Source organism: Nematostella vectensis, chromosome 7 (genome assembly GCF_932526225.1).
Source record: "Nematostella vectensis chromosome 7, jaNemVect1.1, whole genome shotgun sequence".
In the NCBI taxonomy this organism is placed as follows: Eukaryota; Metazoa; Cnidaria; class Anthozoa; order Actiniaria; family Edwardsiidae; genus Nematostella; species Nematostella vectensis.
This window is the reverse complement of record NC_064040.1, coordinates 6,364,188-6,390,760: the sequence shown is the minus strand read 5'-3', so window position 1 is coordinate 6,390,760 and position 26,573 is coordinate 6,364,188. Positions and strand designations below refer to the sequence as shown.

Sequence of the window (26,573 nt, the reverse complement as noted above, 5' to 3'; positions counted from 1 at the left end):
GCACTTAAATCACTGCAAGTTGACAAAAATAGCTTTGAGAGCAGATAAACACATAGTACCTACCGAAGAGAGCACCGCTTTATCTTATCATTTCCAAGTTTTCGTATTTCGAGCTGGATTCGGGTCGTTTCCATTCAACAACCAAACTTGTAGTTATCTATTTCTATGCTTCTCTACAAGATTTTCACCAAGCTTGAACAACAAATCAATTTCTATCATGTTAGGTGACCGTCTTTTATTTCCCAAGTCACAGAACAACCCCAATAAACGTCTATATTTTAGATAAACCCGAGCAGGCTTCACAGACCTCATTCGACATGTTGTACAATTTGTGAGACTTTTGTGGGAAATTTGGGTTGTACTTCGCTGGCTTCTATTTGCTGCTTTCTGATTGGTTATTCGTGCGCTCGTCGGATCTATGAATCACCCCTGCCCTTGATACAATTCTGAACCCGCTCTTGTCATTATTAGGCGAGAGTCAAAAGAAAAGGGAGAACTCCGCGTAAACAAAATTGCCCTTTTATGCCCCCAGTACGTGAGAAATGCCGAAAACATTACGGGTAGTTGACACGGCTCATTGACCTCCCTGAAAGCTTGCAGCTCAAATTCAAGGATTCAGCCGTCATATGAGGCTAAACAACAAGCAATTGTGTCGACTGTAGTTGGAATACTCAAAACGATAGAATTGGCCAACCGCATGGTTGCGACGACTCGGCAATAGGTGTGATTCACCCGTTATTTGACTGGAAGTATCGCATGTATTGCCTGCTTGATTTAGTCTGAAAGTAAATGCTTCATGGTGCGGCATCGTCAATAGACGGTCTAGATGATTTATTTGTGAGTGTATAACATCGGGTTTCTTTTAAATGCCTAAAAGAACCATTTAATTTTAGTCGTATTGGCGCAGGGGCGCCCAAGGAAGATTCCTCCACCCCTTTTCGAGAACATACTGAATCCGTCCCTGGCAATAGGGAGATTACATGAGAGGATCTTATCTGATCGTAGCCTGCTTGCAGGCGGTATTCGGTGTTATCATCACGGAAAACCCGATCTGGTGAACGGGCGCCATTTTGTATTTTAAGGCCTGATGCACACTGGCGATATAACGACATAACAACATAAGAATTTGACATAATGGCATAAGGGAAAAAACATGTTTTTTCTTTTATGTCGTTATCTCCACTTTATTATGTCGACGTTATTGCCATAAGTCGCACCCTTCACACTTGAAAATAAGGACATAAGAATGCGCGCGCCTATCTTGTTATGTCATTATATTGCCAGTGTGCATCAGGCTTAAGCCGCGTGGTTCCTAGGGGCGAGCGCAAAAACGGTGGCAGGTCCTTTCCCCCCTGCCCTGCGTCCGTTTTAGCGCCACGCGAAACCACGCGGCTTAAAATACAAGATGGCGCCCGATCACCGAACGGCGAGGGTTTTCCGCAATAATAACAACGAGTACCGCCTGCAAGCAGGCCTATATCTGATCTATACGATAGCCAAATAGAAAGCATTGGGAGTAGTCGTGTCGCATTATAATGCTTTCGACTTTTACAACCCAGAAGAAAGTAGGTACATTTTTCAGATTGCATTCGTAGAATATTGGCCACCCCACCCTATAAGGCACTAGGGACATGGCAATTAATTCTAGGAATTCTAAGAGTAATATGGGGTCAGTGAATCATGGACCGCAAACATATTTCTCGGCTCTACCCGTGATCACCATGCATTCCTCAGGAATCGCCTGGAGTTGGAGTTTTTCCACATCACGTTCAAGTGAGTTTAGGGTCGTTTAAGGGTCACCAAATAGTCAGAGCTTAGAAAAAAATATGCAAAAAAAACTGAAAGATTCCCCTAAATAAATGAAAAAAAGTAGAGACTTTTTCTTTTTTCTTTTTCTATATTCTGTTCACAAAAGAACTGGGGGATAATTAACTCTAAAACCGCTTTGGTTAACTTAGCCCCCAGGCTAACTAATCAAAGTACTCATGATTTATCTATTTATGTATTTATATGTTACTAGTATTTGTTGTTGCGTGATTGTGTTTTATGTGAGTGAATGCATAAGAAATTGAATCGACGATGCGAGTAACGGAACAAATAGCGTGCATACGAGTTTTCTTATTCATCATATGAAGTATCAGAAAGAGAATTGAAAACATGATTGATGACAATAATATTTATGGTGTTATCATTAAAACATAATATGAATCAGCATTTTAGAACGCATCAAACTGCCAAAACAATATTTTGCTGCAATCTGAGCCTCGGCATGTTCTTAGGGCATTTCTTATAAAAAAAAAGGGGTCTTTATTTTTTTTATTTCTTAAAGAGTGTATTCACAGGTTTCCGCCGAGTTAGTAAAAGCGCAATGTAAGACATTGCGCTGAAGAGGATTTTAAGTGCATTTGGGACTCTTCGAATTGATTGGAAGCGGATTCAAAATAATAAAAAAATGCTGATTTTTGAGACACAGCAGTTTAAGCTAGATCAGCAATCTGATAAATGGGGAGGGGGGTCACGAAGGGACTCATTAGTGTTACGGCACGGAGATATTTGGGGTGGAACAACGTTATTGTAATCGTCTTTCGAAAATGGCAAATTGACTAAAACTTTACTCAGATGAGCTGGCAATCCCTCGATCCACAAATCACATCCACACAACCACATCTGTTTTTGATTGTTTGGCATGGCGAATTATGTTGCACGGTTTTCATTGATGAGAGACGGACCATTAGAAAAGTGAAGGGGGAGGGGTGGTGGGAGGTTTTAGTCGTGCCATTTTTTCTTGTCTCATAGACGTGCATATAATTTTTTTTTAATCGTTGTATGCATTTTTTTTCTATCAGGTTTGTGCTGCATGCATTTTTTCCAGGCTTTTCATGGTGTATGAATTTTTTTTGTTCCTTACCCAACCCCCTTCACTTTTCTAATTTCTAATTGTCCGTCCTTAGAGTCTGAGGATCACCCCCCCACCTCCCATAATTTGCACCGTCTCCTGCTAGATTCATTATGCTCTAATCACGGGCTATAGAATGATGTCTTGTTAGTATTGAATAAAACATGTAATCCTCCCTAAACTGGCTGTATTCTTTACGCGTTACCTTGTACCATTTGCAAACGACGCGCTTTCTAACCGCAGCCGCCTAGTAAATGAGTAACTCGACCCCCAGAGGCGCGTTTTTTCCTTTATTTCGGAGTAAAATTATCCTATAGCCCGTGGTCTAATCTATGGTCACCTTTTCATAGCAAGTCCCTTGATCCGTCCATTTTCATAGCAGCACGTGTGGTCCCCGTGTTGGAAGATTATCCGGGGTATCGCCAGACATCAGCTAGCCACAACCATACGCAATCTGAGAAAATTTATTGTTTGCAGGGCATTTGATATCTGATATATCTCGAGGTCACATGAACCTGATTTTGTGAAAAACGCTGAATTTTGTTAGTAATCTAAGATGGTGCGTTCTACGCTAATGCGCAACATCTGCTAATCAGTATCGGCGACCAAAGGACATCTAAATTTTATCTTTCGTTCTTTTGTTCTGAAAATATTATTGTCAAGAGCCGAGTTAATGGCAATGAAGATAGGATTATTTCATGAAAGGGTAGAGAAAAACGTTTCTCGAACGAGCAAGTAGGGACATCGGTTTCGCGGTTCCGTTTCTTGACCTGACTAAATGAAATACCTGTTTATGTTTTCGACAATTGAATGCCATTATATGAAATTGCAGCTAATTTGCTGTTTTTGTTGTTTTTGAACTGTAATGTCGAAACAGAGCAATTTGGTAATTTAGTATTTAGTAACACAGGAGAGATGATGAAGAGATGAAAAAAAACTGTAACTATCTTATCTCAGCATGGTTTTAGCCACTGAATTACTCTTTCAACAGCCATAAAACACCCCAAACCCTTTATAAAGCTGGCCAGATGTGAAATCCTAGCGAGTTTAAGGTATTTATTTTCCCCACTTGAGCCGTTGCCTGTTCTCCTACAGTTTAATGAACATCCTTGAGCATAGATCCATTAAACACTTTTAACGCTTTTCCACAGACGATATAGAACTCCATTGTATTATATTGCAACACTAGAAGTATATTAGCTTATGCACACGTTTCATAATATAATACGATATTAATAACATAATATATATATATATATATTTATTTATATATTTATAGTGTTGGTTTGAGAAAAATACAAACTACATAGGTTTCCCTACAGGCCTGTTTCGTGGTTGCCCACTCATCAGGAGATTTAAATCCCCTGATGAGTGGGCAACCACGAAACAGGCTTGTAGAGATGAAACGTTAGTTCGCGTGGTCTTTTTCCTACAAACCAAGATATATCCCGCTCTACACCTAAGTATTGAGCACTGTTCTATGAACGCCTGCACTCACGCATTATATTCATATATATATATATATATATATATATATATATATATATATTGCATTTTTCGCAAACGCAGTATTTTTTTACACTTTTTACATAGCTCAGTGCCCCGCTCTACAGTTATTTTTTTGTCGAATTTGTACATTGCAAAACCAGAGGCTCGAGCAAAACTTCCTTACCGTGTGGCTAAAACCAGATTATTGGGACTTTTTCTTTCTTTTTTTTTCTATTGGTTCTATTTCTATACTGTACAAAACAAAGCCTCATAACAAATAACAATCAGCTTACTTGACGTACTTGACGTTTTTAAAAACACCGTATGCGCGTATACTACTTCCTTTGCGAATGTAGGCGAAAAGGTAGATAAAAGGAAAGGTCATTTAAAGTGCTCACAAAATTCCCAAATATTTAAGACTTCAAAAAGGCAGTCTCTGAGGCGCCTTTGTTTCCTTGTTTGAATATTAAGTCTTGTTTACTTGACTTATTCGGGAGCATGACTCGGGCTTGTTCAGCTAAAGGAGCTTTTCAACAGGGTCACCATGCCATCATAGAAATGACAGAAAATCGGTTGAGCATACATTGCCGTTAGGGGAGTACAGTTTAGGAGAAAGCAAGGTACATTAAACATTAATTTCTAGTTCAGGGCCCGCGAAATACGAGAAGACTTAAACACGATTCAAAATGCGTAAAACAAGGAATTTTTTAGTTAAGCGTGGTTACTTCTCCTCAATGTTTTTAGATCGCTGGGTCATGTTGTTCATGGTTATTATATTTGAGACGTTTTCCTCGACTTCAGGCCTTTCAGTCAGAATATTGGCGTTATTGTTTACTTGTTCTTGGGCCTTCTCACTATTCGGTGGGTTATAGTTGGAGTGAGAGTAAGAACTGTCGTGTCGAGTCCTTAGTTGGTTTGTATCGACTGATGTCGGTTCGACTCGAGGCTTTATGCACGGGCACAACAGTGACATGAATGTTCGTCGCATTTCGACATCCCTGAAGGCATAAACTACTGCATTTGCAGCACTGTTACTGTAGTGGCACCATTTTGTGAACTCTGCTATCATATAGACGGTATCGTTGTCTTGCGGGAAACAGGTCTGGAGACAGTACATGCTGAGCATACTCACGACAAAGAAGGGGAGCCAGGCGAGGAAGAACAGCCCGGTGATGACCACAAGGGTGATGGCCGTCTTACGCTCTTTGGGAATCCGCCGCTGGATGAAGTTAACTGCAGTACTGTTAACGCTATTTTCGTAACTTTCGCGATGGTTTGCAGGTAGCCGCTTGACAATAGTACGAGCGATGTTAAAGATACCGAAGTTCACAGCGGAAATTATGATAAGCGGCATCAAGTAGCCAAGAGAGAACACGGTGATTCCGTGGATTTGGTAATACAGAAGTCGCACAGAATTTGCGGCGATAATGCGCGGGTGAAGGGTGGCTAACAAGAAGGCGAGACTCCAAGCCAGCGTGATCGAGATGAGATATGGACGACACGTTAACGTTTGGTACACGAACGGCCTCGAGATGGCGATGAAGCGCTCGATACTCACAGCCGTCAGGTGGAACGTCGATGCCAACGCGCTGAATATATCAAAGCAAATGTAAAAAATGTACACTTCTTGGGGCATATTTCGAAACCCAATAAACGAGCCGTAGATCCACAGAGGTAAACTGACACTGCCAACTAGAAAATCACTGATAGCCAAACTCACAAGAAACGTGTAAGTCCCCGTTCGAAGGCGCGCGTTCTTGCGATACGCCAAAATCACTAACAGGTTCCCGGTGATGATACACAACATGAGCATCAAAGAGACTGCAACTCGGGCGCTGTGGTTGCCGCCATTTTGGGTGGCAACGTAGGTACTATTTTTATCAGGAACTGTTGTAGTGTTATTTGCGTTATCCATGGTTCGTGTCGTTCTGTCGCCCGTAAGCTCGCACTTCGTCTTCGTCTGCTTGCTGCTGTACGTACGTAGGTTTATTTGTTTTCGTATAGTACTCGTCTTAAGGCTGGCTCAGGCTTTTCAAGAGGATCTACAAGAGGTTCAGTCGCTCATCCTATTACAAGCCCGTCGAACTCGTCAGGTTCTGTCTTCTCAAAACTTCGAAACCGGCGATCGAGTTTCGCGCGACCTCTAGCCCTAAGGTTTTCAGACGGTATAGCAGTTGTCTTGGTGATGCGAAACGTGAGACGTGCTTGCTTTTGACTAGCGATTTACAAACTTTACCAAACAACACTCGCGCCGACATTCGCTAAAATGCCGCGCGCAAAATACCGTACGATGTTGCGGCACTTCCACCTTGCCGAAGACAGCGCCGTTTTTGTCAGCGAATCGTGTACTGATATTTATCTTTACACATTTTCTCATTAGTGATCTCAAAGGAATCAGCTTGATTGGATACGATGCTCACATTCCCTTTAGACAAATGCTATTTCCTTGCCCGCCCACAATATACAAGTGTTTTTGCGTTCGTAATCCCGTGTAATGTACACTATAAAGCAATATTTCTAATTTCACTTAAGAGTGTAGGTACACATTTGGTTTTTTAACATTGCCAAAGTGCCTCATTAGGCTATTTCAGCTCTTGACTTGGCTGATATTTCCCTTGTGGCATTCCCCTCGTTTTAACTTCTACGAGTCCGTATTAAGTTCAGACAATCTCTAACTGGATTTGCCGAGATAAATCTTAGTAAACGTCTTGGTTGGTGCTGAGTATCTGCTTCTATATAAAATAATTGGACAGGGCCGCTCATAACAAACGTCGCGTAATTGATCCCGTGACATTCGTTGTTTGCCTCGGGTATCACTTAGCAGCTAAATATAGTTGAGATAGATACGCGTATAAATTGTAAATACTAAAGCAAAACGACCTCATGAAGCACACAGGTCAAGACTTGCAAGCCGATAACTCGAGTGAGATCAGGGAAATGCCACTAATGACGCATCGCTCTTTGCGGAGGGCAGAAAAAACTAGTTTCAGCGAAAAACTTGTTCAGCGAAACAACCACGTGACTTCTAAAGACATACCTTTTTGGGGGTCGAATTTTATGGCGTGATCGCTTCAAATGATATGGGCATGACGCGTTAATTTGGTCGGCAATCTCCGGCGATAAAGCGGCACGAACGTGACCAACTCTACAAAAAGATTGGATGAGGATGGAATTATCTCCGGTATCCCCCACGGGACGATGTGTAAAATGGTCAGTGTTAAATCTTATTATAGATAAATACTGTTTGAAGGTAATGGCTTCAGGAAGGGACAGTGTAAAACGCAAGGAAATGAAAGTCACTAAGCCCATGAATATTCACCTCTTTCAGCTGTTAATGTTGCTCTTTTTTAGGGCGAGAGATTAGGAGATTTAGATTTAAAATATTTAGGACAAGTTCCGACAGAACACGGAGCAGTTCTCTCATTAAAAGGCGTCAGAAATCTTTTACCAGTAAAAAAAGTAAAAAGCCTGCTGCTTTGGTTTTTGTGTCTAGAGGTATAGTCAGTACATATCCTGCTGCATTCAGTAGAAGTATGAAGAAATCCATGATTATCTTTTGATAGTAGACTTGTCATTTGCCTATTAGCATTTGCCATTTGCAAAAAAAACTGTATAATACGATTGCATGTTTGTAGAACAGTATTCCAATTAAAACAAAAACAAAAAAAGAATATGTATGCCATTATGAAACACTAAGGAACCCAGATTTAATGGCACTTAAAGTTTACATAATGGGATTTTCTTTTTCTTTTTTACGGGGAAAATAATATAGACAAAGATTTGTTTGATCAATATATCATATAAACGAGAAGAGAACGAGAACGAGATTTTGTGCAAAATACGCGTGCAAAATATGATTTTCGACTTTTCGATTTTGTCCAAAATCATATTTTGCACATATTTTTAAAGTAGAATTTTCTAAATTTTTCCAAAGGTAAAAGTGATCTGGAACATTATATTTTTATGAATTTGCTGTTTTTTTCTGAGGTTCAAGCACTAGACATCATACGAACAATATATTTCTATGCATTTTGGCATAGAGTCGACTGATGGACCTTTAACCTGCGTAGCAGTCTCCCTCCCTTCCCTTGAGCCACCGCGCTTTCAGCCCCCAAAGCCAGCATTGAGGTGTTTTGTTTTCCATCTTTTTGCGACATTTTTAATGAGTCACGAATATTAGAAGGCCGACAAATCACGATAACTCCACGAAAAACGCGGTTCGTGTTCTGGAAGACTAAATTGAGCAGACAGATCACGTTCACTCCCTTCACGTGGTTTGCGTGTCCCTATAATCACGAACGTGTTTAGCCGTGAATCCCTGACCGGAGGCTTCTCAAGAAGACGGTTCCTGATTGAACATGATACTACAGCTACATTACGTAGATTGGTAAACAAATACTTGGCTGAAGAGAAACGGTTTTATTGAGCTGAAGATGCAGTACTGCACTGATGAATAAAGACGTGAAGACTTGAATCTAGAACAACTCTTTAACTTGAACCGATTTTTATTTCCCTATGTTAGGAGTTATGTAATGATTTGAATAAGCGCCGGGGCGAGGGGAGCTCATTTCTGCGAAAAATGACCAGCTTCTGAATAGATTGAGAACCAAACTTTTTTTTGTGATAAACTGAAACTACATTAAAAATGCTGTTAGATTGTTTATAAATCGATGACAAAATATCGTTGTAATCTGAGAATGTAAATGCGAGCAAAATAAAATGCAGATTACATTTAATTGGTGCTTTTGTTGGGATATTGTGTATCCTAATTTTCATTCATTCTAACTCGTCGAAACTCAAGTGATGTTTCGTTGTTTCGTCCTTTTGCTCTTCTCATCGATATGATTATTGCCTGGATTGTTTGTTATTAGTGATTCACTTCCAACACACGTATATACAAATTAAAATATGCATTTTTTTATTATACAGTAAGGGAAGATTTAAACTTGAAATTAAAGAGCCCCACTCCCCGTTCATTGTATAATTTGTCGGTGCCCCCCCCCCCCCCCCCTCTTACAACCCCCAAATTTTCATATCTTACCCCCGCCCAATTTAGACAAAAAACTTATTAAATAATCATGTTTTGAAAACTGGCAACAATTTATGAATAGTGGCTTAAACATACCTATTTTTATCAAAAACAAAAGCGAGTACACTTTTATGACCCTGTGCAGCTTCCAAAAAATCGACCAAAAAAGTAACTATTTTTTGATCCTTGTTAAAGGGTAGGTGCAGCACAGCACAGCACAGGTATCCCAACGTCCATACGCAGACCGCGGCGGAATGAATAATATCAATTAACAGCATACCGCGACTCAGGACAAGTTTGGCATTTTTCATCAAACAACCACATACGCCCTTGATATGTTTTGTCCTGTTCCGTGTTAGATGTGTACAACTCTCTGACAAGCCCTTGATGACGAACAAGTAAGTCTTGGATTGCAAGGAGACAACAAGCGCTAGCTTAGTTTGGTACTCATTTTGGTAGCTTCAGATATGGCGCAACAAAAAGTAGTTTACGATACCAAGGTTGAGAACACTGGGGTGAACTGAGATCAACGGCATCGCGGGAGTATCGGCACGCGAAGGAGAATGGTATAAACAGTAATGCGACACCTTATTGATGGCGTCTGTTTGTAAGATAAATGAGTTTTTCGCATGAATAACATCCAACTTTAGTCCTCTTTACATAGGTTGACGTCTCTGCTATAACCGTTTCTGATGTTCCCAGCCATATGTTGGTTTCTCCCTCAAGAGTTGTATCTCGCGAGCTCCCCCCCCCCCCCCCCCCCCCCCCCTTCCCCCCGAGCACTACGTTCCTTTTTGCACTAGAAAGCTAGTAAAGTAGTCGGGAATTTTCAAGTTATTCGAGTTATTACTTCCGAACTTCTTCCACAGTTTACTGGTTTGAATTACACCGAGTCAATGGAGCTGCCCTCAAACCCGGGGGGGGGGGGGGGGGGGGGGGATTGACCTAATAGGGATGCGTTTTTTGAGGGGTCAAAAACGGACCTCAGGTATTTTTAGGGCGTATTCGAGAGAAACCGTTTCGATATATTTAAAGGGTACTTTTTTGCTTCTGGGGTATTTTTTAGGGTAGCAATTTTTGGTCGTGCAGGGTATTTTTAAGGCTATTTTTCGAATTCCCCGACGAGCATTCCCTATCACTTCATTCCCCCAATTATCCGATTATCTATTGATCACTGCTCTACCGCCGAGTTGTGAACTCGGCTCTACTGCGGACGGGCGGGAAAACATGATGCGTTTTCCCGTTTATTTCATACCTAGTCGATCTAGTAATTAACGGTATTCTATCCAAATTATCGGTATTCTATCCGAATTATATATATTGGGGAACTTTATCTGTTTACCGGTTTATTTTAACGAGTCGACCGAGTGACCCTCGAGTTTCTTTGTAGAGTTATAAGTATCGAGTTTTTGTCTGTTTACTGGTTAACCAACTAAAATGAGTGTCGAGTTATGAATGTAACCGAGTAAGATTGATCTTCGATTTTTTTCTGTCTAGTTACGTCTATCGTTGACCGGCTTATTCATACCGAATCGATCGAGTGATCCTCGACTTTTCTTTGTCGAGTTGCAACTCGCGGTTTATCATCCCGCATGAGTATAAACGCTAAGTTACTCTGACAACACACGAGCCATATGAACGTCCTCCTCATCTCTCGGCTGCTGAACGCGTACACGAACGTGTTGAGCGCACTGTTGCTGTAATGAAGGAATTTCACAAACGCCGTAATGTACCATACAAAACTCGGTGACAAGTTGAGCAACAAGAGTTTGAATCTTCCGATCAGCGAAACAACAAAGAACGGACACCATGTGAAAAAGAATAGCAAAGTCAAAGTCATACCAGTACGAGCAAGTTTTTTCTCCGCTTGAAATCTCCTCGACGCGTTTTGATTCGCGCCCGGAAATATACTCGAGTTTGCGATCTTGAACATGGAAATGTAAACTGCGGAGATAACGAGTAGTGGAATCACGAAGCCATTAACGAAAACGAACACGGTATACTCTTTGTCCCATTTGTAGCTCAACTGTATCGGGAAGACGGCCGCAACGGCAGCCGCCACAAACCAAATACCCGCCAGCATTACACGATAGAACTTGGTACTGAACGCTCTGTGGCGCAGGGGGCTTGCAATCGCCAGATAACGCTCGACAGACACGCCCGCCAAGTGAAGTATGGACGCGAAGGCGCTAAAGATGTCAACGCTCATGTACAGCTTGAAAAGGCTCATGGGCATGCTTGCCGGGGACGCCGTCATCAGCATCCAGAGGGGCATAGCAACCGCGCCTACGATCAGGTCAGACACTGCAAGGCTGACCAGGATTGCGATAGTCCTATTGCGCATGCGCCGATTGACTTTGTACGCGAAGACGACAAGCGTATTGCTGAAGATAGTGACAAAGGCGAGAAGTATGGCGAACATTAGAAAGATGAACACGTGGTCTTTGCCCGAGGCTCCATGTTGTCGCCCGGTCGCACCGCTTGAAATGGTTGTGTTTATGGCGTACTGTTGCATCATGAGACTCGACGCTGATGGCTGATCTCCCATCTCTTGACAAAACCTTCACCCTCTCCTAATAATACAATAGCTGATCACCGGGAAGCCCTTTTCGTTCCTAGTTTGCTGATCATGTGGTACTCTTTGTCCTTGAAATTGTTCTGTTAACTGATCACGTGCTACTCTTTGTCTTTGAAATTGTTCTGTTAATTGATCACGTGGTACTCTTTGTCATTGAAATTGTTCTGTTAATTGATCACGTGGTACTCTTTGTCTTTGAAATTGTTCTGTTAACTGATCACGTGGTACTCTTTGTCTTTGAAATTGTTTTGTTAATTGATCACGTGGTACCCTTTGTCCTTGAAATTGTTCTGTTAACTGATCACGTGGTACTCTTTGTCTTTGAAATTGTTCTGTTAACTGATCACGGGGTACTCTTTGTCCTTGAAATTGTTCTGTTAACTGATCACGTGGTACTCGCTCACCACATCGTGGCAGTTGCTTTCATTAGAGGTTATCACTGAAATCACGAAAAATACTGAATTAGAGGGGAAACTCTACGCGCTCGAAAAGTCGTTACATGGTCTAAAAGCATCAAAATACACACCATATTTCAGGGGCGTAGCCGGTGGAGGGTCTGCTGTTGAGGCCACATTTGTAATAACCTGCCACATATGTTATAACAGTTTATTACAAATGTGGCCTACCTTATTACAAATGTGGCCGTTATAACAAATGTAGCAGGTTATTACAAATGTGGCCTACCTTATTACAAATGTGGCCGTTATTACAAATGTGGCCTACCTTATTACAAATGTGGCCGTTATAACAAATGTAGCAGGTTATTACAAATGTGGCCTACCCTATTACAAATGTGGCCGTTATAACAAATGTAGCAGTTTATCACAAATGTGGCCTACCTTATTACAAATGTGGCCGTTATAACAAATGTAGCAGGTTATTACAAATGTGGCCTACCCTATTACAAATGTGGCCGTTATAACAAATGTAGCAGGTTATTACATATGTGGCCTACCTTATTACAAATGTGGCCGTTATAACAAATGTAGCAGGTTATCACAAATGTGGCCTACCTTATTACAAATGTGGCCGTTATAACAAATGTAGCAGGTTATTACAAATGTGGCCTACCTTATTACAAATGTGGCCGTTATAACAAATGTAGCAGGTTATTACAAATGTGGCCTACCTTATTACAAATGTGGCCGTTATAACAAATGTAGCAGGTTATCACAAATGTGGCCTACCTTATTACAAATGTGGCCGTTATAACAAATGTAGCAGGTTATTACAAATGTGGACTACCTTATTACAAATGTGGACTACCTTATTACAAATGTGGCCTACCTTATTACAAATGTGGCCGTTATAACAAATGTAGCAGGTTATTACAAATGTGGACTACCTTATTACAAATGTGGCCTACCTTATTACAAATGTGGCCGTTATAACAAATGTAGCAGGTTATTACAAATGTGGCCTACCTTATTACAAATGTGGCCGTTATAACAAATGTAGCAGGTTATTACAAATGTGGCCTACCTTATTACATATGTGGCCTCAACATGGTCCTAGGGGCTCGGCCCCATCTTTTAGCAGCCATGATACAGTATATTTATAGCAAATATTTCAAAATTAAGGATAAAATGTCTAAAGGGCCTTTTGGGCCCTCCTTCTAAAAATCCTTCCTACGCCACTGTATTCCGATACCTGACGGCGAGGTAGCTTATAATTATCCTGGTTGATCTTTTTTTCTGAAATGTCGCTGAACCATTCATCTGAGACTAAAGATTTTCCTTACCGTCAGATATCAGTGGTCGTTCCCTTAGCGACTAAATCTTTTTTTATTTCTGAATTCCTGACGACAAATTTGACGCTCTGGTGATAAAATCTGCCCGAAAGGTAAAAAAAAAGAGATAATACTTTTAAAAGATCGAGTGCAGTATACAGGAGATGCAAAGTAAGTCGCAAAGTAGATCGGTATGGATTATAGAATACATCAAAGAAAACGCACAAACTTCAGTCACTTCTAAAAGAAGAGCCATATCTGTTTTTTTTTTTTTTTTTCAACAAGTGAACAAAAAACGTGAAAAGTATTGTCATGTAATGGTTAATAAAACTATACGGTTATAATAATGTACTGTGTGTACAATGAGTAGTAAAAACGACACACCATGTCAAATGCTAAAAGTTCAACACGCTGTTAAAGACCGAACAAATTAAGTACAGCCGCTCACCTATTATGTACCGTATTTTTTTATCTTGCGGTGAGCGATTTGAAGCGGCTGCATACCGTAGGCTACTGTCTGGGCACAATGATCAGACACTGCTGACGATAGTAACTTCCTGCCGGCTTACTTATTCGTGGGCTCTCGTGCGCTGACCTTTGAATCCATTGTATGTGCATGCGTCAGAGTTTAGTCTTGTGTTGTAATTAGAATGAGGATAAGCTTGTAGATGTATAGACAACTCTATCCCTTCTTTTTAATACGGCTTATCTAAACATTTTAAGGTTCTAAAAACTGATTTCATTTTTTGGTTGAGACACTCTTTTGTATCCAATGAAAGTAAGAAAACATGCTTTGAGAAAGAATGCTCCCGATGACTTTGGAAGAAATGAGAAATATGTAGTGCTTCTTGAGAGTCGGCGGGAGTGAGATTTCGAATGCTCTGCTATGGTTCATGGTCATGCCTCCCTTGAAATGTTTTGATGGGCAACAGAATCGAACAATTTTACCGCCAAGCCTGTAACAATGTTCATATTTTTACTGTAAGGTGAGTTAATGCCTCCCCTCCCCTTCTCTCTTCAAATAATCGATCCTCTTCTTTGTATTCATACTTTCCTGGAAAGCTACTCATCTCTTTGGAAATAGATTTCAAGTATCCTTGAAATTTCAGACATTTAAAAGCGCTTACCATTTCACAAGAAGATTGGAGGCTGTTACTCGAAGAGTCTTCTTATTGACTCCATCAAACTCAAGCCAGTTCGAGACCGAAAGACCTCAAAGCGATACTATATTCAGCGGTAGCTATCTACAACTCTATCATACCCAAATCGCGGGTGATGAGGTTAAACATGTTGAAATGTTGTTATTCAAAAATGCACTCACAAGCACAGTGCGGATACAACAAACTTCTAAAAGCTTTTAGAGTCAAGAATATTTTTTCTTCTGTCAAAACAATTTTGATTAGCTTTTGCAGCTTACTTATTTGTGCTCTCCCTATCCAAGACAGACTAGTAATAACATACCGCTAAGGTCAGCGGTCAACGCCATTCAATATTATTTTTCTCAAAATGATCTGGAGCCCTTCATATAACTTTAACGAAACAATGGACAAGACATTGCATTCCCAAATTAAATCTATGAAGAACATACAAAAACCCTGTACGATTTTTATTTCGAAATAGTAAAAAAATCCGTTCAGTGTTACCCCTTTAATGTTTCGCGCGAAATCTGATCGGAGATGGAACAGCCGTCTGTAATGAAATATATACACCTAAAATGACAGATTTACGAACAAAAGGTGACTGACTATTCATAAAAATAAATTTGATAATAAAATCCAGGGAGAGATTGAGACCATGGTTCCTTTCGACGAACTGCCATGATAACATTTGCAAGAGTTGTTTACCTGCAGCTGAAATGGCTCCCCTGTGGTGAGACCGGATAGTTTGTTTTCCTTTTAACTGTTAGCGATTGATAGCGTTTTCCTCAGAATTAAGTTTTTTTTAAATTCGCCGAAAATATCGCAACAGCTTTTCCAAACGAGCCGATAAAAAAAAAATATATATTTTTTTTTACAGAGACACACTCTTATTTTGAAAGCTGCCCAGTGATGGCCGGCATACAAAGCATACGACTTTGTCGAAATAATATTCGTTTTCGATAATTTTTTACTTTTTGTAGTATTTTTGTTGATTATTGAGAATTATAGTAGTACTTCCTTCTTCTGCTTATCCATACAATTAAGAACAGACATTTAGCAAGTCTCCCGCAAGCTCTTAGAAACATCTGGTGAGCATAGTACTACAGAAATAAAACTGCCTTAAACATTTAAAATCGTTTAAACATACCTTCATCCTTACGCAATCTTAAAAGCAGGATGAGATAACAAAAGAAATGTTTTTCGCAACTTCAGCAAAATGGGTTTTCTCAACATTACGTCCTTAAAAGAAGGATGTGATTACAAAGACATTGATCCTTCGCAACGTCGGCAAAGGCATCAATGGGATCTACGTTACGTTTGCTTTTAACGCCTAGTTTTACGTTCGCTTTATTTCCCGTTTTGTAATTTAGTAGCACTTGCAAGATTCATCAGGTCTATACTGGACTGAGAAGAACCTTCCTGCCTAATATATCCAGAATATGTTGTATATTGTATATAAAACTCTTTAAGAGGCCAAAAATGGTCTAGAAAAAATATATATGTCTAGAAAATGAGAGCAAGGTAAACTAAGTGACTATTACTCTATTTGTTAATGGCCCAAAAAAGGGCTGATGACACCAAACAAAAAATATCTTTCTTTAAAGGAGTGCGAGTTTTCAATCAAAGTTTTAACTCAAGAAAATTTGAATTCACTGATGATATTCTAACCACAACTGAGTTCGATTTCTCATAAAGTAAGAAATACACAAAATCCCATTGTTCTGCGACAAAATCTCTTCATATAGGAGCTCTTTTTAGCATATAAAATATACTAAGATTTTGAAGAAATTACGGGAAAAATGTTCTCGCTTAGATATCTTATTGGTGTGTTTTTATTATGAGCCAATCCGAAGAAGCATAAGAACAATGGGTTCTTTATATCAGATTCATAGGATAAGCTATGAAAATAAACCCTAAAACTCAAATATTCAAAAAAAATTTATTCGACATAGGTAAATGTGATTATGAATATGTGCAAATGTGAATATGTGAATACGTGAAAATGTGAATATTGATTTTTAAACGGCGTCCTTTGTGGCAAATGTGACAAATGGCATATGTGACAATGTGTTGAGTTTGAACATCGTTGAACGAGAGAAGGAATCAGTACTATCCCATTTTGGTTTAATTTTAATCCTTTTTCGACGCTTTTCAAATTGAAAATATATGACATCAGGTAATTACCTTATTTGGAAAGATGTAATATATTTTCAGTTTGAAAAGCGCCCAAAAATTGCGATTGCCCATATATGGAGATATCTTTTCTGGAATCACAGATCAGAATCTGGCTCGGATTCTGAAACGCGGGTCTCGGCGCCTCGGCAAGTCTCGGATTAAATCAGAATCAGATTTAAACCGCTTGTATTGTTTGCTTTAATCAAATATACTCTCGTATAATATTGGCTGCGCTTCTTCCGCGTCTTATTATATCCGTCTATTATATGCTAAGCAATGAGTTTTCCTCGTCAACATTTGTAGATGTAACAGAAAAGTAATAAAATTCTAAAAACAAATTGGAATCAAATCTTAGATAATCTATCCATTCTATATTACTCTTTATATAAATAAATTGTATATCATTAAGATTATAAAATATATATTAAAAACTACTGTTGATTATAGAAAAGCAAGCAAGCAAATAAGTAAGCAAGCAAGCAAGCAATGAAGCAAGCATGCCAGCAAGCAAGTCAAGATGGAGGGGATTGGAAATTTCAGGGGGTGGGGGGTCAAACGCCCAGGAATTTCCAGAGGGGAGAGGGGGGGGGGGTAAATGCCCTTTTTTCTTAACAGTTACTGTATTTATTTTTTTCAAGGGAGTTATTGGAAATTCTAGAGGGGTAGGGGGTCATACCTCCGACTTCAATGGGGGGGGGGGGGGGGGGGGGTATAGATACTTTCTTGAACTACACATTTTGTCCATGAGGTCGGACGCTCTGAAAGAGAAATGGCTTCGCGCTTGGCCTTGGGGCTGAAGTTAAGTAGCTAACGGGAAACGCTTTTTCCTTGTACACACATTACAAACATTAGAGGAAAGAAAGTTTAAAGCTTGCATAGCTGTCAACCTTACCTTGGGAAAAACAAAGAGGAAAACCATCCAACTTTATGTTGGTAAACTTTTTCAAGGAAGAAGCAGTTTACAGGTTAAGTGATTGGTAACTTTTCGTAGTCCACGGTTGTTATAAATTTATGGCACAAAGAACAAAGAAGTATAACTATGGTTGCAACTACCAGAAGTGACGAAGCGGAATTCTGAAAATTATGGCTTTCGTGGACTATTTAGATGAACAGTGTTATTAAAAAACTGTCGGTCTTTTTTAATGAAATAAACATTTTTATCTAAACTGCTTGCCAGCATCCGACATCATTTTTATTGAGCTTTAAGCGATCAGATATTTTAGATTGCAATGGCTGATTGCATCTTTACCCGCACCGCGGGTTGAGGACCTCAAAAATCCTAGGGGGGAGGGGGTCTCCAGAGGCCTTAGTTCCCAGGAGGGGGGGGGGGGATGGCAAAAAAGAAGAAATTCTTAGGGGAGGGGGACCCAAAACTCTTAAATTTCAAGGGGGAGGGGGAGAAGTAGCCCATAAATTCCAGGGAGAGGGGGGGGGAGCCTAAAGGAAGCATTATAAATGCAAAGATAATAAGTGGGGATCACGGTTCGTGCGATTCAGGGATTAACTTATCCGCATGTATGTATGAAAATTGTCACATCCTAGAACAAATATCTTCACATACCAGTCCATTAATTAAATTATATTCTTTTTCCCTTTTCTCATTGCAAATATACAATTATTCGAAATTGTAAAATTAATCGGCACTGTCTAACTAGTAATATCGCCAATCTCATGCCGTCTCCTTCACCTTTTGTTTGCAAATTTAATCTTCGTCCTCTTTTTCTTACCTTTTTTTTATTTGCCATTCTTTTACCATCGTCCTGTTGTGTTTTCCGCGTCATCTCTTTCCTCGCTCACCGCTATTTAGAGACGCATCGAATATACACACAGCCTATCATTTGCTCACGTTTCATGTTAGTCTGATAGAAGTTCACTTAATGTTTGTGCCAACGCAGTTGATGTGATAGGATTGTAATAGGATTTCGCGGTATAGCACACCTTAGCAATACTGCCATGCCGACATTGAAAGCCAGCCTTGGCGCTATAATGTATTGTTTTAATTGAGATTATAGACCTAGTAAACGATTAAAAAATGTTTTACTAGTCTCAGTATTTTCTATCAGCTTTTTTGTTTATCATTCATTCTTCTAGAAACAAGCGTTTAGGGAAGAAAAGGCGTCACATTTTCGGCTGAGCTTTGAATACGGTCGGTTACCGCCATTTATGATGAAATAAAACAGCTTCTTGTACAAGCCAATAAGATATGATTTAGATATAGATATACCAGTGCCTTTATATGAGTATGTGTACGAGTATGTGCGGGGTGTAGAAAACACAGAAATTAATCAAACTTGCCGGTTTCCTTATAATCAAATGTGATCATTTGTTTCCTCGCGGACTGTGTGAACTATAAGCTTCTCCATAGCTAATCATGGGTCTTGCACTGCCTTGTACGTGTTAATATGTGGAGTTTAAAAGACACCGAAAATCACTTCTCGGTTTCATTTTTTTGATAACCAATAACGACTTGACTATTTGTTTTCCCGCAGACGTATGAACTAGTAGCTAGTCAAAGCATTGCCGTAGCTAATTATAGATTTTACAATGCCGACGTACACCTGCCGCATGTAATAACTTGACTATTTGTTTTCTTCCGTGCTGTGTGAACCTGTAAATTGTTGCTGGCTAGTCAAATCATGAAAGTAACGGAGGTGGATCTGTAAGTTCGGACACGTTTGCAAAGGGTACTTCTAAAAATCGTAGCAAATAAAAGAAATAGGAGAATTAGCCATCGTTCACTGTTTCTGTTTTAAGTACCGTAGTGTGGGATGACTTGGGAAAGCAACATATGTTTCAAGTTTAAACTGGCACAAAAAAGAAGTAAGGGGAAGATCCCAGAGTATTTCGTTGCAGATATCGATTGCGCGCCCTGACGCGCGCTTGAGAAATGTATCAATGAAATGTATCTTTTTTAAAGCACAGATTCGTCCGAGGTAAAATAAATCAATGTATTATTCAGTAGCACAAGAAAAAGGAAACTTTAGCATTTGTCACGTTTGCCGTGTCCCTTGAAGTTTTCGTTACTCTTTGTCTTGCATGTCACGAAAAGCCTCGTGCAAAATGCGCCAACATTTGCTGGCAAGAAGTTGGCCTGGCAGTGCTCGCCTTGTTTGAACACCGTGTTGGGAGGTACTGTGAATAGTTAGCGCTTGTCTTGTCGTCAACCGAGCGTAACGGTACAAGCAATTCTGGCGCTGTTTCAGCACCGTGTTGGGAGGTACTGTGAAGTAGTTAGCTCTTGTCTTGTCGTCAACCGAGCGTAACGGTACAAGCAATTCTGGCGCTGTTTCAGCACCGTGTTGGGAGGTACTGTGAATAGTTAGCGCTTGTCTTGTCGTCAACCGAGCGTAAATGTGCAAGCAATTTGGCGCTGTTTCAGCACCGTGTTGGGAGGTACTGTGAAGTAGTTAGCGCTTGTCTTGTCGTCAACCGAGCGTAACGGTGCAAGCAATTCTGGCGCTGTTTCAGCACCGTGTTGGGAGGTACTGTGAAGTAGTTAGCGCTTGTCTTGTCGTCAACCGAGCGTAACGGTACAAGCAATTCTGGCGCTGTTTCAGCACCGTGTTGGGAGGTACTCACCGATGCTGGCGAGTTTTGGGGAAGTATTTGACTGAGGTCAAACTTTTCGACATAATTTTGCCAGCCTTTACTCGAGGTCAAGCTAACGTAGTCATGCTATCACTGGGCGTTTGCACACTGACGCAGCACTGTTGGGCTCGTTTGCATTAAACTCATACAGCCAAAAACCCCGTGTCCAAACTATGCTGTCATTTCAAAAGTCGGGAATGTTACTGGATTTATAAATAAAGTAAACATCGCAAATTTGTAGTCGAAAAGTGTATTTGGGAAAAGATTCAAGTAGAACACCATCGCACGTGTCAGTGGCGGATCTAGTGATGAGCCCCCCTCCTATTTTCAGATATTTGGCTTAGAAATATAAGGAAACCCATGGAAGAACAATGAATCCTGCCCCCCTTTTTTAAAAGCCTTGCCTCGCATCCCCCCGCCCTTTTGGATCTACTGCGTGCCGCTCGCTTCGTCAAGTATCAAACAGTTGTCACGAGTAAATTAACTAACCAAAATGCTGGCCATGTGGCCATCAAGAGGTGTTCAAACAGCGCCAGCATTGCATGCTGGTTAGTGTCTCACCAAAAATGCTAAAGCTGTTTGCACGGTGCTATACATCACGCCATCACAGTTTTCTCACGCCTTCTGCATTGTCACAAAATCCGTTATTGTCACGCAATCGTTATTGCCATGAGAACCATGATGTCACGCCATTCCTATTGATGCCAATTCTGTATTGCACGTCATCCAGTCATGTTACATCATCCACAATCCAGTATTGTCACGCAACCTAGCCCGCCATCTATCTTGTCATATATGCATATCACTTATGTTGTCATGCCTTCACACAATGCAACTATATTGTCACGCCAAAAACATATTTTCAAGCAAGTCCTCTGCCGGCTTGAAGGCCTGGTTGCTATAGTGCACCACGTCATTTTCAGCTGGCTTTAGGCTAGCGTGGGTCCCAGTCCCCCATGGGTATGAATCTGACACAGGGTAGACGTCAATCACTTCGATGCCAGCGGAGCACATTGCGGAAGTGGCAAACGCGTTAAACAACAACACACGCTGAAAGAACGAAATAATGGAATATGTATGCTTGAATTTTTAGTATCTTGGATGCTCATTGGATGACTGGTTCAGATCTTTCATCTCAGTTCAATCGCTCCTTTCTCTTTTTAACGCCCAAAATTTCGCCCTGGGAATTTGTCGAATTTGCACGTGTTTCTATAAAATAAAAATCGGGCCTTTTACTCCCTAAAAAAGGTACTTTTTAAAAGACCTTGCACAAGTCCGATTACCTCTCTGTGAGGATTTACCTTGTTATATATATGTCATCATTTTACCATGAATCAGGCTGTGTAACAAAAGCAGAGGGAAATAAAGATGAGGTGACCGAGAGGTGGAAAAAGTGGAGACACTTATAACCCGAACGCCCGCGGTTCTCCCTTTTCCCCAGTCCCTTGCACTTGCTACACAGGCTACCCATTCCCCAACCATTACCTGGTAAGTGAGAAAGCGTCTACTTCCAAGATGCCGTACGGAGGCTCTCTGCTTGTTTATCGCTGTGGTTGTTTTCCAGATAACTCGTGGTTTACCTCTAGTCGTATCACTCTTCTCACCGAAACCACTGTGTCCATGCATCTTAAACACTTCCACCAAGCTATCTACCAACTTCATATATGTTGTGAAGTTTACACTCTCGACGTAATGCAGACCAAAGTTGAATACAATGACGCTTTTATGGTCCATTTCTCTGCTTCGTAGCAAAGACTCCACAGCGGTCAAAACACGCGTCTGGTTAAAATCCAAGTCATCGTCCTTGCTCCTGTCGATAGTGAAGTTAAGAACTGGGTAGATCCAGTTGTAGTTTTTGGTGCAGTGTTTGAAAGCGCGTTTGCAGATGGGTCTATGGTAGAGTGAGTCAGCGAAGAACATCCCGAGCGAGTCACCATATATGCAGAGAGTTCCTTCGCGTATCAGGTGGGGTTCGCGGTACTTGGGCGTGTCTTAAGATAAGAAGAGACACCGATTAAAATAATTTGTCCGTTCAAATAGACAAGATATTTTATGGAAAAAAGCAGCTCATCCAATAATTGAAACACAGGGTTCCTGGAAGGAACTAAAATCCGATTTTAGTAAAAACTTTAACCATTTTGATACTATTATTGTTCATAAAACGGCACTAATATCTTGTGGGTACAATTTTTCCTGTTATAGATACCGCCAATTTTTATTATTATTATTTTAAGACGTATAAATTGCTTATAGTGAGCACTCATGATGTATGGCTCACGTATGACGTAAGACTTACTGATGACGTGTGACTTATTGATGACGTATGGCTTACTTATGACGTACGGCTTACTGATGACGTGAGACTTACTTATGACGTATGGCTTACTGATGACGTAAAACTTACTTATGACGTAAGACTTACTGATGACGTATGGCTTACTGATGACGTAAAACTTACTTATGACGTAAAACTTAATGATGACGTATGGCTTACTGATGACGTGAGACTTACTTATGACGTAAGACTTACTGATGACGTGAAACTTACTTATGACGTAAGACTTACTGATGACGTATGGCTTACTGATGACGTGAGACTTACTTATGACGTATGGCTTACTGATGACGTATAAATTACTTATGACGTGTGACTTATTGATGACGTATGGCTTACTGATGACGTAAGACTTACTGATGACGTATGGTCTCCATTTGTTGTCTATCCATCGTCCATAGCCATCCCATAATGCATTGCAGACCTCTCCGCACATGTTCCTTCTAGTAAACTTCGTATAGAGGCCATGTTCGTGCCAATGCTTCATACCTTTAGAAAAAACAAAAAATCGGCAAGGCTTTTAAATGCTACTATAATGTTTGGTAGACAGCAGAGGGTTTCAGATCTCCAGTTATGCGTTAAATGCATATCGGGGTCTTTATAACGTTTATCTGTAACGGGGGAAGGGAATTGTATTTTATTTATCTGCATTGGGGAAGGGGGAGAGTTGCAATATATTTATATGTACTGGGAGGGGTGGCGAGTGTTTTATTCTGTCATGCCTTTTATATACGTGTATCGGAGAAGGTACTGTTTCACATTTATGGAGATGATTGAAGTTATCTGCATATTAGAATGAGAGTTTCCTCATATTCCTCTGTAACGGGCAGAGGGGACATTAATTTGCGTACAGGGGAGGTTTTTTTGCCATCCTCTGCCAAATTAATGCAATTGTAAACTTAACGTCCTGTACTTTTAGCTACCGGTTCGATTAACGATTTAAAAATTGTCATTCAATCTCTTTTGTTTGTTGATGTACCGTTTGTTGATGGTGGAATACGGATATCCACAGGGGTCCCGTTCCATAGTTGATCCATGATGTAATCGCGATTTCTTTCCACCCCAGGATGTCTTTGCCCTTTGCCCTGCATATTTCCTAGCAACGGAAGGCAATAAACGGTCAGAATCGAATGAGAACAGAATGATTCTTATTTTCCTGACTGTTTCACCATTACAGGCTTAAACAAATAGAAGTTGCACGTGGGACTATTTGCTGCCCTTTTTACTCGCCGCTAACAGGCTTCCATCATTCAAAATCCTTGAAGCGTTTTTATTGGCGGAAATAGTATTAAATCACGCCACCTCTTTGCAAGGAGATAACCAATCAAAATGAATCAAATGTATCTCTGGTAGTTTGAATAATAGGAACCAACAATCTGCTCGACTACTATTACAGATTGCTCGTAATTCTTAGGGAAAATGTCGCGATTGCTCTTTGTATATTTCAGGTGCTCGCATGCTTGCCCACCCACCAAAGACCAGTCAACGAGTAATCGGGAGGCAACCGTTATGACGGGGCGTAGCCGGGGTGGAGGGCCCAAGGGGCTCCCCCCCCCTCTCCCTGGCAGCCAAAGATACATTTAATGTATGGCACAGTTTTCGGAATTGAGGGGAAAATGTCTTATTATGGCCTTTTTGGTTCCCTTTATTTTTTATTTTTTTAATTCTACCTACGCCTGAATGATACCTATTATGAACCAGTCCCGCGGCGGATCCCGTATACCGTTACACAACGAGTAATCCAGTACTATTTTTGCTTGGTATGTCCCGTGTTCCATTGCGAGGAAAAGCACCTCATACGAGCCATTCCCGTGATCCATTACGGTCGGCGCAAGGTAGGCTGGACCAATCAAATGCACCCTCCACTCATCGCCCCCCACGGTCTTGGCAGTGCCTTCCGCGGTTTGTGATTGGATAAAGAAACGGCTGAATTCTCCCGCGGGTTGCATGTCCCAATATGATATCTTTTTATAAGTTAAAAGTTTCTCAGACAAAGAGACAGACAAAAGCGGACATACAGACAGATCTTTTACGCTGATGAAAGCAATTTTGTTTCGCGATTCTATAACACCCTTGGCTAATGATAATAGGTATGCTCTTGAAAAAATACTCCAAACATACTGAAGATGTAATCGTAAAAATAGACGAATAGACATGGCGTGAAAAATAAGGGGCACAATGAAACTACTATGAATGGCTTGGATACATAACTCGTCGTCGCGCTTGTAGGTTCCTCCCCTCGCCATCTATCGGTCACGTGACCCCATTGCGTGTTCCCTTCACACGGCGCAACCACAGCTTTCCAGTCCACTCTCGCACGCTGCATCCTACACCACAACAACTCAAACCGCTCCTTCGTACCAAGCTCCCCCTCCACCACAGGCACCCCATAGCGACTCCAGTTGCACCAGGCGAGGAAGAGCACTATGGATAAGAATACTGCTACGCTGGATTTTGCAAACAAAAGTCTTGGTCTGTACGAATGGTAGGAGATATTTCGCGGGCCCCGGCGGGGGGACAGTATTACCGTCTTGAACATTTCATCTCAATCGGGTCGCCTGTGGTGAAATTGGACCCAGGTCTCTCTCAGACATTCGAACCAATAAGCTATAGGTTTGATTGACAGATTTGAACAATGAGCTCATATCATGATAGATTGTTTTAAAAAGTGTCATTTTAAATCTCAGAAAAGTGCCGTATTTAAACTTTTAAAAAGTTTGGAAGCTTAGGCTTAGTTCAAGCGTCGTATTATACATGAGCCGTATTCAAAGCAAATGCGTGCATCTGAATCATGGCGATTGTTTCATCTTCATTCCCATGCATTGACATTGAATACGGCTCATGGATAATACGGCGTTTGAACCAAACCTAGAGGCTAATACATGGACCAGTATATACACAAAGTTGACATCAATATCTTGATATAAACAACCTCCCATTCTATCCATCACTGGGATCCCTATTTCAGGGATCTTGGGATAGGAAGTTTTACGGCCATTGCAATTTTTCTGATGAGAGATTGAGTTGATTCGAATCATTATCACCTGTTTTGCATTAATTGATTGTATTTGATCTCAGCTATACAATAACAGTAGTGACCCTTTGATCTCTACTCTAATGCACCAAAGTACGGCCGCTAATATATCCGATCCCTCAAACAAATTTAAAGTATGAGAGATAAATCATCCTATGGCCGCCATCCTCATATTATTTGATTGGAATAGCAGATTTTTAAATCACAAATAGGAGAACTGTGACAAAAGATGCTCTTTGTACTATACGCAGAATATCATTTCAAACAAACTTCCCAAATGCTTTGAAACTCTGGATAAAACAAATTAGTTGATATGCCTTACCTTTTATATTTGTCAACAAATCCTCTTAACATTTCTCCTCTTTGTTTTAGACTAGTGGCTATAAGGCTTGGTTACAAAGTACCTGTCGCCTGTCAAATGTCTTCATACAACACGTTATGAAGTCATACCAAAAAGTACGTTTTCTTTTACTTCTCTTTGCGAGACGTTCAGATACGAAATTTTACTTACTACAGCGCTTTTCTAGATCCCTAGCTGTCTTTTAATCTCAAAAAATAGAGTTTTGATTGAAATCAGCTATT

The 26,573-nt window shown here is 40.5% G+C and overlaps 3 protein-coding genes across 6 annotated transcripts; all 3 read right to left on the bottom strand.

Annotated features, from left to right (window-relative positions):
• Window positions 1–4,478: 4,478 nt before the first annotated feature.
• Window positions 4,479–7,546, bottom strand: LOC5520836 (octopamine receptor). The gene has a single exon (XM_032365933.2). It carries the CDS (start codon window positions 6,297–6,299, stop codon window positions 5,106–5,108), a length of 1,194 nt encoding a protein of 397 aa, XP_032221824.2. The 5' UTR covers window positions 6,300–7,546; the 3' UTR covers window positions 4,479–5,105.
• Window positions 7,547–10,518: 2,972 nt separating this feature from the next.
• Window positions 10,519–20,709, bottom strand: LOC5520835 (5-hydroxytryptamine receptor-like). 3 transcript variants are annotated; one of them, XM_048730343.1, is made up of 2 exons: window positions 18,762–20,709; window positions 10,519–12,430 (listed from the first exon to the last, which is right to left on the bottom strand). In XM_048730343.1, the coding sequence occupies exon 2, from the start codon at window positions 11,959–11,961 to the stop codon at window positions 10,936–10,938; it is 1,026 nt and encodes a 341-aa protein (XP_048586300.1). In that variant the 5' UTR covers window positions 11,962–12,430; window positions 18,762–20,709; the 3' UTR covers window positions 10,519–10,935. The 3 variants fall into 3 exon arrangements, with proteins under 3 accessions (XP_048586300.1, XP_032221808.2, XP_048586301.1); XM_032365917.2 differs by lacking the exon at window positions 18,762–20,709 and adding an exon at window positions 14,848–16,327; XM_048730344.1 differs by lacking the exon at window positions 18,762–20,709 and adding an exon at window positions 14,169–14,814.
• Window positions 20,710–20,856: 147 nt separating this feature from the next.
• Window positions 20,857–26,519, bottom strand: LOC116604066. 2 transcript variants are annotated; one of them, XM_032365914.2, is made up of 7 exons: window positions 26,314–26,519; window positions 25,164–25,515; window positions 24,645–24,921; window positions 23,937–24,053; window positions 23,315–23,446; window positions 22,108–22,613; window positions 20,857–21,672 (listed from the first exon to the last, which is right to left on the bottom strand). In XM_032365914.2, exons 2-7 carry the CDS (start codon window positions 25,494–25,496, stop codon window positions 21,466–21,468), a joined length of 1,572 nt encoding a protein of 523 aa, XP_032221805.2. In that variant the 5' UTR covers window positions 25,497–25,515; window positions 26,314–26,519; the 3' UTR covers window positions 20,857–21,465. The 2 variants fall into 2 exon arrangements, with proteins under 2 accessions (XP_032221805.2, XP_032221804.2); XM_032365913.2 differs by having other exon boundaries at window positions 25,164–25,564; window positions 26,314–26,517.
• Between the last annotated feature and the right edge of the window lie 54 nt (window positions 26,520–26,573).